We start from the raw sequence: 16,570 nt of genomic DNA, 5'->3' as shown, positions 1-16,570 counted from the left end.
TGTGCACACTTTTCAAAGACAGGGTGAGTCAATTACAAGACCATTCTTACCTTAATCTACAATCCTGCAATTAATTCACACAAAAACTGAAGCAGATATCATCAGGAGAGTTTACTTGTTATAACATGTCAACATACATGTTTTAATATTTGTCATACTCTCTTGCTCGTCGGAAGGTGACGACTTGATTTTAAACACACACTGTAAACACAAACTGGTTTGCAATCTGTTTTGCAGAGCCTGCAACAAGATGTAGCCTGTCTCAGAAGTGTGCACACCACCAGACCATCAGTTATGGAAGCATGCTGCTATCTGGGACTTTTTGTTACAGACTAGTCGCCATCATTAAAGGCGACAAGCTTGAGTTGTGTACTGTGTGCTTGACTTAAAGGGATAGTTCACCCAAAAATGAAAATTCTTTCATAATTTACTCACATTTATCTCAGATGTGTATGACTTTCTTCTGCAGAACACAAATGAAGTTTTTTCAAAGAATATGTCCACTCTCTAGATCCATACTATGCAAGTGAATGGTGACCTGACCTTTGCAGCTCCAAAAATTACATAAAGGAAACACAAAAGTAACCCACACGACTCCAGTTTTTAAATCCATATCTTCAGAAGCGATATAATAGGTGTGAGTGAGAAACAATACAATATTTAAATCCTTTCTTACTCTAAATATCCACTTTAACTTTTTTAGGTGTGAAAGTGAAACCAAACAATCATAACATGTGACTTTCACATGTAAAAGTGAAAGTGGAGATTTAGAGTTAAAAGGACTATTATATTGCTTCTGAAGACATGGATTAAAAAACTGGAATCTTATGGATTATTTCAATGTTTCCTTTATCTGATTTTTGGAGTTACAAACATCTGATCAACATATCTACAGAGCTGAGATATTCTTCTTGTTTGTGTTCTGCTGAAGAAAGAAAGTCATACACATCTGGGATGGCGTGAGGGGTGAGTAAATTATGATATAATTGTATTTTTTTTGGTGAACTATCCCTTTAAACTCACTCCAAGCACAATCATTGAATGTGTGGGAATTACTAATCTTGGTATACTGGCAAAAGTGCGGGCATATCACCTTGTACCCCTAGAAATAGTGTGCAGTCTAAAAAACAAACAAAAAACATTTGTGCCAGACTTGTTTTTACTCTCTCCTCTATCTCAGGTGGATAACCAGCTCCTGGGCACCACTCACCCTGTTATGCTGTGTGTGACTCAAGACTCCATTGAAGGCAATACTGTGGACTCAGGCCCTGCTCTGCAGGTCAATGCTGTTAAAGTGCCCAGTACCCTTATGCTCACAGACCTTTTTAAGGTAAAACCACCATTGAGCTTTTGGATACATTTCTCCTCCTCAACAGAAATGTGTATCTTTTTCGACTACAAGAGTTTTGATTTTAGATTGTACTCTATGCCCTACAGCACCTGATGGTCACAGCTCGCCGCTACACTGTCATTATTGAAGAGAAGCTCTTGTTGAAGTTACTCACATTCTTTGGCTATTGGCAGACAGAGGGAGGTGTGTAGCAGTTATATTGGATATGGTGTGCATAATTGGAAGCATAGTTCATGATACACTAACAAGTAAATGATTTTGTTTTTCAGAGGTGGAGAAGCTGGATGAGAACCTATATGAGAAAGCCAGCGAAGATGCAGGAACACCAAAACGCTATTATTTCGAGAACTTGAAGATTAGTCTCACTCAGGTCAAGCTGAGTGTCTTCACCTCTCATAAGTTGCCCCCTGACCTCAAGGTACGAGAGCAAAAGTAGAGACAACCGCAATATTAGCGGCGCTTTATTTATCCTATTCACATTTCCATGGTATGGAATGTAGAAGTAAATTATGGCGGGTTAACTTCTAAAGAGGTAAATGGGAGACCACCGCAGATCTTTTATTTGTGTTCCCATTTGCTCCAATAGCAAAAGAAAAAATCCAATATGTCTGGGTTTAATATAACAAAAGAATAATGTTAGAAATGTACCCTAAATAATTATATAATAAAAAAGGCCATAAACGCATCATCACTGTCTGTGAATAGGGTTGGTTGCTGTTAAAGTTTTATACACTTAAAAAATACTGCATTGAATTCCTGTTGCCTGAAGTTTGCCAAATGAATGTATGTTATTATATGTTGGTCTGTTATGTAATTGAGTGTCATATGCGTTCTGCACAGGCCTTGAAAAGAACCCTGGGGTTTCCACTTATTCGTTTTGAAGATGCAGTCATTAACATGTACCCCTACACTCGGGTCCACCCCTATGAGACACAGGAGATGATCATCAATGACATTCTTAAGCACTTCAGAGAAGTAGGAAACATTTCTCAATTTGAGTTATGTTATGTTTTAATTAGATTTTCCTGTATTTTGATGTGTTAAGGGGTGGTCACACTAGGCTTTTAGCATATTACAGAATCAAATCCTATCTGTATTTAAGATAAGATAATGCACTTATGAAATGTTGTTCTGTTATAGCTTTTTCCTAAATGAGATTGTAACTGAAAAAGACAAGATACATTAGAACACTTGTCATGATTGGAGGAGCGCTGCTTAGTATTTTTCATGCTTTAATCAATCAAACATTTCTAAGGGGATGTATTTCTCAGTAAGTTCAGTTTGGCGAAGTGTTTATTAAATGGAGTTTCTGGTAATGTTGCTGAGAAATGTGACATTTTAGCTATTTTATGTGTACAGTCATTTCATTAATCATCATTCAATTTAAAAGGTTTTAAGATACCAGCCGATTGACAGAATATTAGCGTGACAGTCATTAACGTAAACTCTGTCTTGGGGTGGCCTGGCGCTGCTTAGAAACTACTTTATGGCTCAACGGCTTGCAAGCCGCAGTTTTTGGGCTTATATTCCTGTCAGTTGGCGGGCAATAAAAAATCAGTTTTGTTTTTTTGGTATTTGAAGTGCAAAAACTAGACAATAGTTTTTTGTCATGTTTTTCGTTGTTAAAATAGCCAAATCTGTCAGATATTCCCCCCGGTTTCCTCATAGGAATTTATGAGTAACAATGTTTATAGCACTTTGCTTTCCCCCATGAGTGGGCAGAGCCTCCTTGATGACTCTGGGCATTTTCCACCATTGAAGGGCACTTGGGGAACGGGATGCCACTTGAAGGGTCTTTCCGAACAAAAGTAAGAAAGTAATTTTTTTCACAAAGAACCCTTTTACAAGATTTTAGTGAAGGTTACATTCAAACTGTAATGCCGTACTCAATTCAGAGTGCCCACATCAAGAGCTTGGTCCTTCGTATTGAGCAGGGCAAAGGGATGATCATTTTCGACTTGAATATCTATGCAGTTTCATACTAAATTACTTCGCATGAGCTTGCCATTCCGGACTCCAGCATTCGGAGGGGAATGAATTGAGCATGGAGTGAAGTGTGACTGCCTCTTAAGTCATCAATGTTTTCATCACCACTGTGTGATTTCATCAACTCTTGAACTCAAATCAGGCTGTTTGAATCTTCTTCTTTGTATGTCCATATAGGAGCTAGTTAGTCAGGCAGCTCAGATCCTGGGCTCAGTGGACTTCCTGGGCAACCCCATGGGCCTATTGAATGATGTCACAGAGGGTATGAATGAACTCATCAAGTATGGCAACGTTGGAGGACTCATCCGCAGTGTCACACATGGCGTTTCCAACTCTGCTGCCAAGGTAGCAAAGTTCACTTTGTCACTGTTGTCATTTTACAGAGGAACATCACAGATTCATATCTCACAATGCGTGACTCTCCATTGCTGTGGTATCTCAGGGATATTTTACCAGTTATTCCCAAATCAGTCTGAGTATGATAAAGTCCATCTGTTCAGCTGCAAACTACCATAGCAGTAACCACAAGAAAGGGAATTTAGTGCAAGGCCAAGTAATAATGAGAAAAAAATAAGAACATAATGTCCTCTGTGATGAGGACTGTTCAAATGTAAATTAGAAGCTGAAGTTGTTTACTTCACAGACCTCTTATTGAGAATGTTTTTGAAAAACCATCCAAATAGAGCACTAGAATGCCACGTCATTTGATGATGATTTCCAGGAAAAGAACAGCATCGAATGTTCAGATGCACATGATGTTCAGCAGCAAAGCAAATTGACATGATTTTCATTCTAATGTGCATTGAAGAGGTACAAATATTCAGAGTGTATATTACTTTTGGTCTCTCTGTGTAAACAGGCAGGTTTCTGTATGTTTACATCGTGCAAACACTGGTGTTTAATTGTTTACATTTAGTCTGCATAAAAGTTGAAAGTCATCCCTGGAAATTTCCTGTGATGGTTTTAAGTTTGTGCAGATCTCAGAGTTGAGCTTGAGCAGATGGACTTTGATTGAAGAGCTTAATAGCTTTTCTCATGACTCAGTTGTTCGAGTGTGTGTACACGTATATGGTTGTAGATGGAATTTTACCACAGCAGCGCCATTTGTGTGTGGTCAGACCTGAGATCTTACACCAGTCTCCAATTCATGTACTGCTGCCAGCTCTGTCTGACAGGCTATCGCACCACGGCCCATCACTGGCAGCCAGCTTGTCCGCTCACAATGTGCTCTTATTTACACTGGCAGCCAAAAGTTTGGAATAATGTACAGATTTTGCTCTTGTGGAAAGAAATTGGTACTTTAATTCACCAAAGTGGCATTCAACTGATCACAATGTATAGTCAGGACATTAACAACAAGAAAAATTACTTTTACAATTTGAAAAACACTCAACACTCAAAAAATCCTCCACGTGCAGCAATTACAGCTTTGCAGATCCTTGGCATTCTAGCTGTCAGTTTGTCTAGATACTCAGGTGATAGACAATAGCCATAGATGTGGCTGTCTTGTCGGGCACTTCTCACGCACCTTACAGTCTAACTGATCCCACAAAAGCTCAATGAGGTTAAGATCCAGAACACTCTTTTCCAAATATCTGTTGTCCAATGTCTGTTTTTCTTTGCCCACTCTAACCTTTTCTTTTTGATTTCTGTTTCAAAAGTGGCTTTTTCTTTGCTATTCTTCCCATAAGGCCTGCACCCCTGAGTCTTCTCTTTGCTGTTGTACATGAAACTGGTGTTGAGCAGGTAGAATTCAATGAAGCTGACAGCTGAGGACATGTGAGGTGTGTATTTCTCAAACTAGTGACGCTGATGTACTTATCCTCTTGTTTAGTTGTACGTCTGGCCTTCCACATCTCTTTCTGTCCTTTTTAGAGCCAGTTGTCCTTTTGAAGACTGTAGTGAAGTAGTTTACACTGCCTCTGGTGGTCAGTAGGAATGAAACAGAACCTTTTGTATGAAATCTTCAGTTTTTCTGGCAATTTCAAGCATTGTATAGCCTTCATTCCTCAAAAAAAATGATTGACTTACAAGTTTCTAGAGAAAGACGTTTCTTTTTTTGCCATTTCTTACCTAATATTGACTATAAAACATTCCAGTCTATTGCATATTGTGGCAACTCAAAAACAAACACAAAGACAATGTTAAGCTTAATTTAACAAACCAAATAGCTTTCAACTTTGTTTTATATAATGGCAAGATATTTTCTAGTACCAAATTAGCATGATTAATCAAGGATAAGGTGTTGGAGTGATGGCTTCTGAAAATGGGGTCTGTCTAGATTTGATCAAAAATGACTTTTTTCTAGGGATGCACCGAAATGAAAATTCTGGGCCGAAACTGAAAATCCAGGATGCACTTGGCCGAAAACCGAAACCGAAATTTTTACCTATTTAAAAAAAAAAAAAAGTGGTGTGTATAATTGTATTAATTTTATACTTTTTCATTAATTTCATGAATTTAATGAATCTGAATTGAAAAACTACAAACCAATAAAATAAATCACACTTTTATTGAAAGTAACACCAAAATTGGACAAAAAATATATTAAAACTATATTAAATATTATTCTTCATTCAGTTCAGTAAAAATCTAATTTTACAGATTTTATTAACAATTATCCAAATAATGTAAAGTTTTAGAAAACTATTATATGCAAAACAACTGTCAAGTAATGAACTTAGCTAGCATCTTTCAAAAAGTTTAAAATATGCAAAAGTAATTTTAATTAAAACAAAAGGCAGAACACCGAATGGCAGAGGACCTCTATTCCACTGATCTATATATAACTATAATATATAATTATATATGTAGATCAGTGCTCTATTCTGTTTATGTAAACGTATGTACACTTTAAGTGAAAATTATTGTTCAAAACAGCAGTAATTGAACTAAATCCAACCTCAACTGTAAACGACAGATGTATCCTCAAGTGAAGAACAAGTGGAATGTAATTGCTATACACATCAAATTGGACCGCTTTCTATTTAAGTACAAGTGACAGGTTTCTCTTCAAGAACAAAAGTTGCTAAACGTTCTGACAGTCTCTCCTGTCAGAAAGCTCATCAAGAACATGAGATGCTGCACTGAACAGTCTCTCACTCTCTGTGCTGGTGCTTGGGCAGATAAATACCTATGTGCAATCAGCGCAAGCAAAGGAAAGCGGTCTTTGTTTATGCGACCGTAGTCAAGGGGATTGTTGCTTCTGGCAATGGGTAGTTCAGCTAGATACGTCTCAAGTTGTGGTGTAGCTGCGCTAATTGTGGCACTTTCCTGTAGAATCTCTTGCTGTACTCTGTGTGTGTGTGTGTGTGTGTGTGTGTGTGTGTGTGTGTGTGTGTGTGTGTGTGTGTGTGTGTGTGTGTGTGTGTGTGTGTATATATATATATCTTTACATTTCTGCTGAATAAACACTGCAGATCGCAAATTTGATGTCCTTATCAGAAACTTTGAAGAATTTCCACACCGCTGACATGATCGGCCTTTGTTTGGTAGCGCTGTGATAAGGGCTAGATCGATCCAGAGTGAAATCTGAGTACTGAGGGATGGGGCGAGGAGGTATTTTCGGCTCGTATTTTCGGCCTTTTTTCTCTTTCGGCCAAAAACCGAAAGTGCCATTTTCGGCCGAAAATTTTCGGCGGCCTAAATTTCGGTGCATCCCTACTTTTTTCAAATAGTGATGGTGCTGTTTTATGCATCAGTAATGTCCTGACTATACTCTGTGATCAATTGAATGACACTTTGGTGAATTAAAGTACCAATTTCCTTCCGAAACTTTATTCCAAACTTCTGACCGCCAGTGTACTTCCTCCTAGCTGCACTGGCCATGCTCATGCCGTAAGCACTCATGCCACGAGACCCCAACAGGTCTCGCTTGACCGTTTCTCTTTTCCTAAGACCCTTTGCTTTTGGGGGTCTCTCAATGCCTCATTCAGAGGTTTGCTTTTAACAAAGGCATGTGGAACTAATTTAAACACACTCTTTATTATTAAATGGATAGTTTACCCAAAAATGAAAGTTCGGTCATCATTTAATTAACCTAATGTTGTTCAATATTACTTTCTTTCTTCTTTGGAACACAAAAGGAAATGTTAGGCAGAATGACAGCCTTGGTGACCATTCACTTTCAGTTTATGTATAGACAGTCATGCAATGACAGTGAATAGTCAGCATCTCCTTTTGTGTTCCACAAAAGAAAGTAAGTCATATGGGTTTGGAGCAACATGAGGGTGAGTGAATGATATCAGAATTTGGGTGATTCTCACGAAGTCTGTCAAGAAACTGTCCTGGTCCTTTTTTTTTGTTGTTGTTGCTACAAATTCAAAAGTAAAAAAATTATACTTTAAAAAAATAAAGCAAATATTTAGGGGCATTAAAAGGTTTTACATTGTGACATTATTTTCATGACAACCGCACATTTTACCCACCAACTCTTATTACGGCAATGCGATAAAAGATGGTCAATATGATATTCTCATTACCACACTGGGGGAAATTAGTATATGCATCATTGCAGTATTCCATTCTCCCTTTTCCTTTTTTCTTTGGTACTGCCTTTCTTTTTCGCTGATTTTAATTACAATTTTAAAGCTGCTTTGAAACGATGCGTGTTGTGAAAAGTATTATACAAATAAAAATTACTTGACTAAAATGTATTGTTAAACAACATCTTTTTACTGTAATACAGTAAAAAAAAAAGATTGTTACGAAAATGAGAATCATCATTGAAAACCATGGGAATAGCAAAAGAAAATCTTTCTAATGCATTCCGGTATAAAGATAATTGGGGAGTAAAATGTGCTCAAAGGTATAGTTCACCCAAAAATGGAAATTTTCACATCATATTCACCCTCATGCCATCCCAGATGTGTGACTTTCTTCTGCAGAAAACAAATTAAGACTTTTAGACGAATATCTTAGCTCTGTAGGTCCATCCAATGCAAGTGAATTGGTGCCAACATTTTTACACATAACCCACATAAGGGAAACATAAAAGTAATCCAGACGAATGGTTAAATCTATATCTTCTAAAGCGATATGATAGGTGTGAGTGAGAAACAGATAAATATTTAAGTACTTTTTCCTTCACTTTCTCCTTCTTTTGTATTTGGTGATTCATATTATTTTTGCATATCGCCCCATACTGGGCAGGGAGAAGAATTTATGACAAAAAATGACTTTAAACATTTATCTTTTTCTCACCCACACCTATTACCGTAATTTCCGGACTATTGAGCGCACCTGAATATAAGCCGCACCCACTGATTTTTAAATAAAATATTATTTTGAACATAAATAAGCCGCACCTGTCTATAAGCCGCAGATGCCTACCGGTACATTGAAACAAATTAACTTTACTCAGGCTTTAACGAAACATGGCTTGTAACAAAAATAAATGGGCTTTAACGAAACACGGTGTGGCAGCGGGGGCGTGGTCAAGCGCCCGTCCGGGAGAGAAAAGCGGTGAGGGCGCTTACACCTGAGCTAAATTATGTCTAACACCGGTGTCTAATTTCAGTAAGCATGGGGAGAGCGGCATAAAAAGGCAGCAGCCACAGAGCTGAGAGAGTGACACACGTCAGTCTAGTGTTGGCGCATAGAAGAATTGAGAAACTTTATAAAATTGATTGTAAACATTGCTGTGGCCATTAAAAGCCTTACCTGGAACGTCAAGTGCCCTGCTGAAAACTGTCACACTGGTGCCCATGTGACAGTTTTCCCAAGAAGGACACGTGAAGCAGGGCACTTGAAATTAGACACCGGTGTTAGACATAATTTAGCGCAGGTGTAAGCGCCCTTACAGCTTTTCTCTCCCGGACGGGCGCTTGACCACGCCCCCACTGCCACACACGGCTTGTAATAAAACATTTGCAGTAAACAGTAGCCTACCAAGAAAGTCATTGGTCACTATCTTCCTCGTCTTGTGCACTGAAACCACTGAAGTCATCTCCTTCGGTGTCGGAGTTGAATATCCTCAGATTTAGTTGTCTTTTTGCACTGAGTCAATTCATCACGCTGCTGTTTCCAACGTCTTATCATCGACTCATTAAGACCAAGCTCCCGTGCAACAGCCAGATCAATCGCCTTCAACTTGAAAGCAGCATCATATGCGTTTCTCCATGTCTTTGCCATGGTGATGGTGACAAAATTACTACCGTAATCAGAATGATGGGAAGTTTGAGCGCGCTCGATTTAATCTAAACAGTAAACAAAAAAAGTTGTTTTGACCTTAACCCGTTCGGCAATTTCATTGGTCTAATGAAAGCTTCACGCGCAAAAAACTGAGCACGTCACAGAATGTTTTTTTTATTATTTTTTTTATAAAATTTGAAAGCGGGAAAAATCCATATATTAGCCGCGTCATTGTATAAGCCGCGAGGTTCAAAGCGTGGGAAAAAAGTTGCGGCTTATAGTCCGGAAATTACGGTATATCATATTGAACACATGGCTTTAACCACTCAAATCATATAGATTACTTTTATGCTCCCTTTATGTGGATTTTGGAGCTTAAAAATTTTGGAACCATTGTATGGACCTACAGAGCTGAAATATTCTTCTAAAAATCTTTATTTGTGTTCTGCTGAATAAAGAAAGTCATACACATCTGGGATGGTATGAGGGGTAAGTAAATGATGAGAGAATCTTAATTTTTGGGTGAACTATCCATTTAACGGTCCTTAAAATAATTATACTGTAGTAGGAGCTGTTCTTTTGGGCAATGGAGGAGTCAGGAGACAACAAAACAGTGCAGGCAAGTCTTTTATTTTCTGCCTTCAGGTTCTTGGATGTTTAATACATTCAATTCGCACTATTTAATAAGATGACAAACTTTTTAATACATTCAGTAGACCTTGAGTTTGTGCTCTCAGGTCTCTCCAACTGATGCGCTGGTGCGTCTTTTTAAGTCTCCCTCCGCCATCACTGTAACAAGAGACAGGTGTTAGAGATAATTACAACCCAGGTGACGAGCCTTACCGCTCTCACACGACCATGCCCCCATCACCACAGTCACAATGCAAACAACCTTAATGGTCCTAAATATAGGCTTCATTTTCTTTATGCAAAACATAAGTTTGATTTGGATAGGTTTTCATGACAATCACCCATTTTAATTTGTGGGTGAACTGTCCCTTCAAAGCTCACTGAGATAAGCAAGTTCAGTGTAGCAAGCTCTGTGTTTGGTTAATTTTACATCATACTGGGTACATTTAGGTGACATTTGGAAATGGAAGTCAGATGGAACTTTAGTCAGTTTCCTTGACATCAGCTCAACTTTGGCAGTAGTATCTTTTTTTAAGCTCTTTTAAAATAATCCAGTGAGCTTCTGAAGGATTGCTGGGAAAAAAAATTAAAAGAAAAAAATCCTCGGCCTGTTGGTTGCTTCTATTGCCACTAACTCAATTTCATGAGTATAAACAAATTATTGCTCCCCCTGGAGAGCTTCCAGCAACTTGAATAAAAACCATCCACCAACTGTACAAGGCTCCGCTGCTTGGGGGAAAAATTTTCATGAAAGATATATAAGGCACTTGAGAGCTTTTGGTTTAATCAAGTGCCTAGAAATCATGAAGTTTATTGTATTTGCTCAGATTACAATTCATTTTTGTAATTTATGTCAATGGCCACCCAGAATTTATTTTGTATCATGTGCAGCCATCTGGAATTCTTTGTTGTTAGTTTTGACTTTATGGGTGCCAGGACCATTTTAATAGGTATTTCAGCTAAGCATACTCCATTGACTGCAATGGACTGTAAGTGTGTGTGCCTAGAACATTCTTCAATGGTTTTTAATAGTGCCATTATGTGCTAATAAATTCTATTTAAATTATATTCAGCAATACCTGCGATATATTTTTCGAGAAACGTATATCACTGCTGCATAAAGCTTATTTTTCCATCTGTGAATTCTACTTCAATCTCCATGCAGGTTTTGCCTGTTTCACTGTGTCCATTGAAATGTGTCTTGAAGAGCCTTAAATTATGTTATATCATCTTTCTGTTGGTTGCTTTAAGGCAACCTCTGACCCTCACTGCAGTGGAGTGTTGTTCTCTTTAGAACAGGATTTTACTTTTATTACCAGCTCTTGTAGTTTTCCCATCTGTCAGAGCACACATACCCACTTTATGACACAAACACCATGGTTTTTATTCCTCGACATTTCTTTCTCTCTTTCTCACACATACACCTACTCAAACACATTCTCACACACCTCCAGGGGCCCTGTTTTCAGATAGGATGGGCTAACAGCTCAAGCTGGGGAGGCATGGGGGGCCATAAACTTGAAAGTGTTCTGATCCATCTCTCCCTCCCCCAGACTCATATCTGGTAGATGTATTGGTATCATTTCACAGCCAAGCTTTTTCTCTTTTTCTTTTTTTAAATTTTGTTTTTGAAGAGAGAAAGAGACGAGAGGGGGATGAGGAGGAGGAGCAGAATATCTGTGTTGGCCTTCAGATGAACTCAGTAGGGACTTTGCTTGGAGGGGTCATCCCAAGTTTATGCCTGACTCTTGCTTGAATTCTGCAGAATGCGTCTGTGTTTATACAGTGTTCGGACTCCAGAATCGAGCTTGCTGGGCCTGTAACAAAAACTCACTTCCAGGAGGCACCTGCTGGGGACCTGAGGGGGTTAACTCTGTGCAAAGTCTTGTCAACTGTGCCAAGAGGAGGGGAAGCCAACCTATTAGACAAATTACAGCCTGAAATATTTGACAGCTGGATGAGATGGTGTGTAAAATTAGCTATCTGTCAAATTTAAGTATGTCCTGTCCTAATAGTTCAGCAATGGAAAGGTTTGAGAACAATTCCCTGGAACATGGTACCTTGTAAATAATATTGCACTTTTGCGTTTATTAAGACATTAAAATGAACATTTTCTCACAAACTACATTTAATTATTTTTCTAACCACACATAAATCAGTCACTCAACACATAGGTCCATAAGTCATTGATGTGCCTCAAAGGAGACAGTCAACTCCTAAGGGTCACTGCAGGCAGTCCTCTCCTTAGGGTTTCTGTGAGGGGCATTTCACTGGTCCATTGCGTGAAGTTTTAACAGTTAAAATATTTACATGCACTTTACAAGTTTTATTTCAGTCTAACTTGACCAATTATATGTCGTCTTAAAATGACAGAATCATACTTTATGCATGATGTACACATACGCTGATTCATGCACTTAAGTCAACGCATTGGCAACGCGCTGTCTGGTTGAACATGCTTAACATGTGTTCTTGCATTTCTACTAAACCTCAGTACTTAATGGGGCGATAGAGTTACCTAAAGGTCTGTGCCATTTAACTGGATGTGTTATTCAGGTACGTTGCTTTAAATTAATTGACTTTACCTTACTTGCTCTGCAATATTCTCTTCAATCTGTCACCCCGTCGTGACTGTAATTTGCTTGAAAGAGAAATTTCATTGTAGAAGCGAACAGTTCACAGTAATATCCGTTAAAGTGCTCCTCTTTCATCATCTCGTGTTCGAGATCCACCTATGGGAAGGGCATCCGTACCTGACCTCTGCAGAAGCATCTAACTGCACCAAGTCTGGCTAGACAGACAGAAGCGCATGACCTATGCTCGGTAAGGACCCACCCCCTTACCTGAGAGCATATAAGGACATGCACGCGCTGCTGTTCCTCAGTTGACATTCGCTTTTCACGACCTCTGTTTTCTCTCAGCTTGGTTGGAATTGGACTTTTACTAATTTTGTCTACAGGGGGGCACATCGCTCAGATCAGCCTCCGCCAAACGTGACTGTCTTGCTTCAGCCAGGTTAGCTGTTTCTGTTTGTTGCAATCCGCAAACGCTCTCTTAAACTACCAGCAGGCTGCCTACCTTTCTCTCTCACCACTTCCCCTGCTCCAAGGCTGCACGCCACGGATTTTATGGAGTTTCGCTCTAGTATGGCGTTTTTCAGGCCTACGGCTTCCTCCGGGGACATCGCGTGCCTGCCCGGCCATATGCGGTGCCCTCATCGCAGCCAGAGACCTTCATCCTTTCTGTGTCGTGTGAATGGGTCTCAAACACGCGGAGGATGTTCTAGAATTTCCGGAGCACTGTAGCCATTGCTTTGCGCTGCCTAAAAAACTCTACCCAGTGCACCGACCTCGAACTTTCCGACTTCTGGGGAAACTGTGATGACGACAGTCTCTCTTAGCTGGGCTGATCAAAGCAACCGGTCGTTCTCTGAGTGCCCCCGCGGCCTTCCCCCAGTCCGTCCACATCGAGGTTTGTGAGCGAGCGGCCGCTCTCCTCAATATCGAATAGCCAGCCCTAAAAAGTGCCACTGACCAAGAGAGGGACATGTATGATGGGAAAGTCCTTGTACCCCCTTCTGGCTTGAGAAACAACTTCTCCCTGTCGTCCCTGCATGTGCTAAGCATATGAGGTATTGTTGGGGGGGACCCGCTCGACCTTAAACACGGTTTCACGGGCCTTGAAGTGAAGGATATGATGACCCTTGGCATGGGTGACACCCCCCGCCATCGAGCCCTCTATCGCCAGACACCTTAATCCTTCTCAAGGTGGCCTACTTGCCCCCCCACCACACAAGCCTGTTCTCCCCAACAAAATTGACTGTTTTTCTGCCTCCATACACCAGGCCTCTTACAAAGCCTCGACCTTGGCTGTCAGGGCCCTCAACATCGTCTCCCTTCTCTCTGCATACCAGGCTGAACTCCTGGTCGACATGGGGCAGCAACTAGAGAAAGGGACCCCCTTCTCTGTCGAAGCAGATTGTAACAGTCAATGACTTTGTCCTCGGTAACGCCCGTCAGTCCATCTAAGCCTGCTGGCATTCCATGGCTCTCTCAGTGGCTGGAGAATTTGCGCTTGGGCTTAATTTTTCGGGCCTCCCTGACAGTGAGAAGTGGTGCATTGCAGGTGCCCTTGAAGAGCCTGGCCAGGCTCTCTTTGGCCCTGCCGTCGCCTTAATGTAACAGCATTGCGACGATAAGAAAAAGGAGGACAGATCGCTTAAATTATGCCTTCCTAGGAAAGTGGCACGACGGAAGCCACACCCCGCCCCACTTGTGGGTCACTTGGGGTCACTTGTGAGTCATACAACAGCTTGGCTGTGTCGGCTCCCGATTGGGTGATTCGAACCATAATGAGCAGGTACAGACCCCAATTTTCCAGGAAACCCCTGCCTTTCAGCGGCGTTATCTATTATCTATACTAACACAGATAAGTCGATCTGAAAGAGGCTTTTTTCCCACATCAACATCTACTGAGGGGGTTCTGTCTATGTGCGGAGGCGGGCGTAGCGCCGCTGAGAATAACGGGTCTAAGGATCCTAACATATATTGACGATTGGTTAATCATAGCCAATTCCAAGGAGAAAGTCTGTCGCTCTGTTACAGTGATACGCTTGTGCACAGCAGCCTCGCGCCACTGGAGGAGCGCAGACTTGTACGTACATGGGACCCCTCTCGGGGCTGTTATGTTGTGAAAAGTGGTAAAGACAGACATGTCCTTAACTGGCTGGGGAGCCGCTCAGGAGGGCAGGACGGTGAATGGTTCATGGCCAAGTGAACTTCGTTTTGCTGAGACAATACCACAACAGTGGCACATATCAATCGCCAGGGCAGCATGCACTCACCCAAGCTTCATGCCCTAGCTCACAGGCATTTAGTGTGGAGCAGGTGGCACTTCCGTTCATTATGCGCGACCCATGTTCTAGGCGCTTCCACCCTCAGATATTGGGCATGTTGTGGGAGAGATTCGGACAGGCGACCGTAGATCTCTTCGCCTCGCACGAAAACACCCATTGTCCTATGTTCTTCTCGCTAAAGGACGAGGACGCGCCCTTCGGCGTGAACGCACCAGCCCGCCCGTGGCCAAAAGTGCTGCTCTACGCATTTCCTCCCCTTTGCCTGTTAATGCCCACCCTGGCCAGGGTGAGAGAGCAGGGCCTGTCCCTCATTTTGATAGCACCCAGGTGGCCCAATGCATCATCGCTGGCAGAGATAATTTCTTTTCTGCATGCCCAGCTGTGGCCCCTCTCTCTACTCACAGATCTGTTGTCTCAAGCAAACAGGGAGATATATCACCCACACCCGGCAGGGTGACTCTTTGGGCTTGGCCAGAGAGAGGACAAACTTGAGCTCGATGGGGCTCCCCCCATGTGTGGTTGCCACTATACAGAACGCTAGGGCCTCCTCCACAAGGTCCTTATATGACTGTAAGTGGCAAGTATTTGAAGGGTGGTGTGATGGGCGTGGTTCCACATCATATCAGTGTTCAGTCTCTGATATTTTGTGTTTTTTATAAGACCTTATGGATAAAGGCAGGTCTTTTTCCACTATTAAGGTCTACCTGGCGGCTATTTCCTCTTGTGATTTTGGGTTTGATGGTTCAACGGCAGGACAGCACCCCCTCATTCGTAGATTTATAAAGGGCACCTGCCGTTCTCTCCCAGTTACTAGGAGAACTGTTCCTGAGTGGGACCTCTCTATGGTGCTGGAGGCATTATCTTAGCAGCCTTTTGAGCCCCTGGGAAGCATTTCCCTAAAATTGCTGTCTTTTAAGACAGCATTGCTCCTGGCCTTAGCAGTGACCTGCATGCTCTCTCTGTTCATTCCTCGTGCACTAAATTCTCTCTTAGTGGAGATGAGTTTTTCCTTAGTGTTCCCATCGTTCTCATGTGAGGTAATGGAGCCCTCCTCCTTTTTCCTCTGCGGAGGATCAGAGGCTGAATGCTCTGTGTCCGGTCCATTCCCTGCAGGCTTACTTGGATAGGACCAGTGCTTTTCGGAAGTGTAATCAGCTCTTTATCTCTTGGGCCCCCCCTCACTCAGGGAATCCCATTTCTAATCAATGCCTTGCATTGGCTTGTGGAAGCTATCATTTTGGCTTATGAATCTAGGGGAGTGCTGCCTCCCAGAAGGCATCAGAGCTCACTCCACGAGGGGCATGGTCGCCTCTTGGGCTCTGTTCAGGGAAGTTTCATTGCAGGACATCAGTTGGACGTAGTGCTTTAAAGAAAATCATGCTTTAACAGAAAATTAAGCTGTAGAATCTGTAATGTCTTAGTCATCATTGTGCAGTTTGATAAAAAAAAAAAATCGATTTGTAAATCGTCTTAAAATGAATATTTAAATAAAGAAAATGCCATGGTTATATTTAACCACAAATCAAAACACAAGAATATGAATTTCTATTTTGCATAATTAAAATGAATCCTATATTTAGGATCATTAAGATTATTTGCATTGTATCATTATTGTA

The 16,570-nt window shown here is 41.1% G+C and overlaps 1 protein-coding gene across 1 annotated transcript in view; it reads left to right on the top strand.

Annotated features, from left to right (window-relative positions):
- The window catches only part of LOC127628672 (intermembrane lipid transfer protein VPS13D-like), a 72,926-nt gene that overhangs the window by 43,113 nt on the left and 13,243 nt on the right, over positions 1-16,570 (top strand). Inside the window, exons 61-65 of the mRNA XM_052105456.1 lie at positions 1,181-1,330; positions 1,438-1,534; positions 1,621-1,769; positions 2,192-2,326; positions 3,515-3,682. Of these exons, the coding sequence (XP_051961416.1) occupies positions 1,181-1,330; positions 1,438-1,534; positions 1,621-1,769; positions 2,192-2,326; positions 3,515-3,682 (699 nt within the window). The remainder of the gene's footprint in view (positions 1-1,180; positions 1,331-1,437; positions 1,535-1,620; positions 1,770-2,191; positions 2,327-3,514; positions 3,683-16,570) is intronic.

The sequence above is a fragment of the Xyrauchen texanus genome, chromosome 35 (assembly GCF_025860055.1).
Source record: "Xyrauchen texanus isolate HMW12.3.18 chromosome 35, RBS_HiC_50CHRs, whole genome shotgun sequence".
NCBI lineage: Eukaryota > Metazoa > Chordata > Actinopteri > Cypriniformes > Catostomidae > Xyrauchen > Xyrauchen texanus.
Note: the sequence above shows the minus strand (reverse complement) of the source record. Positions and strands in the feature narration are given on the sequence as shown.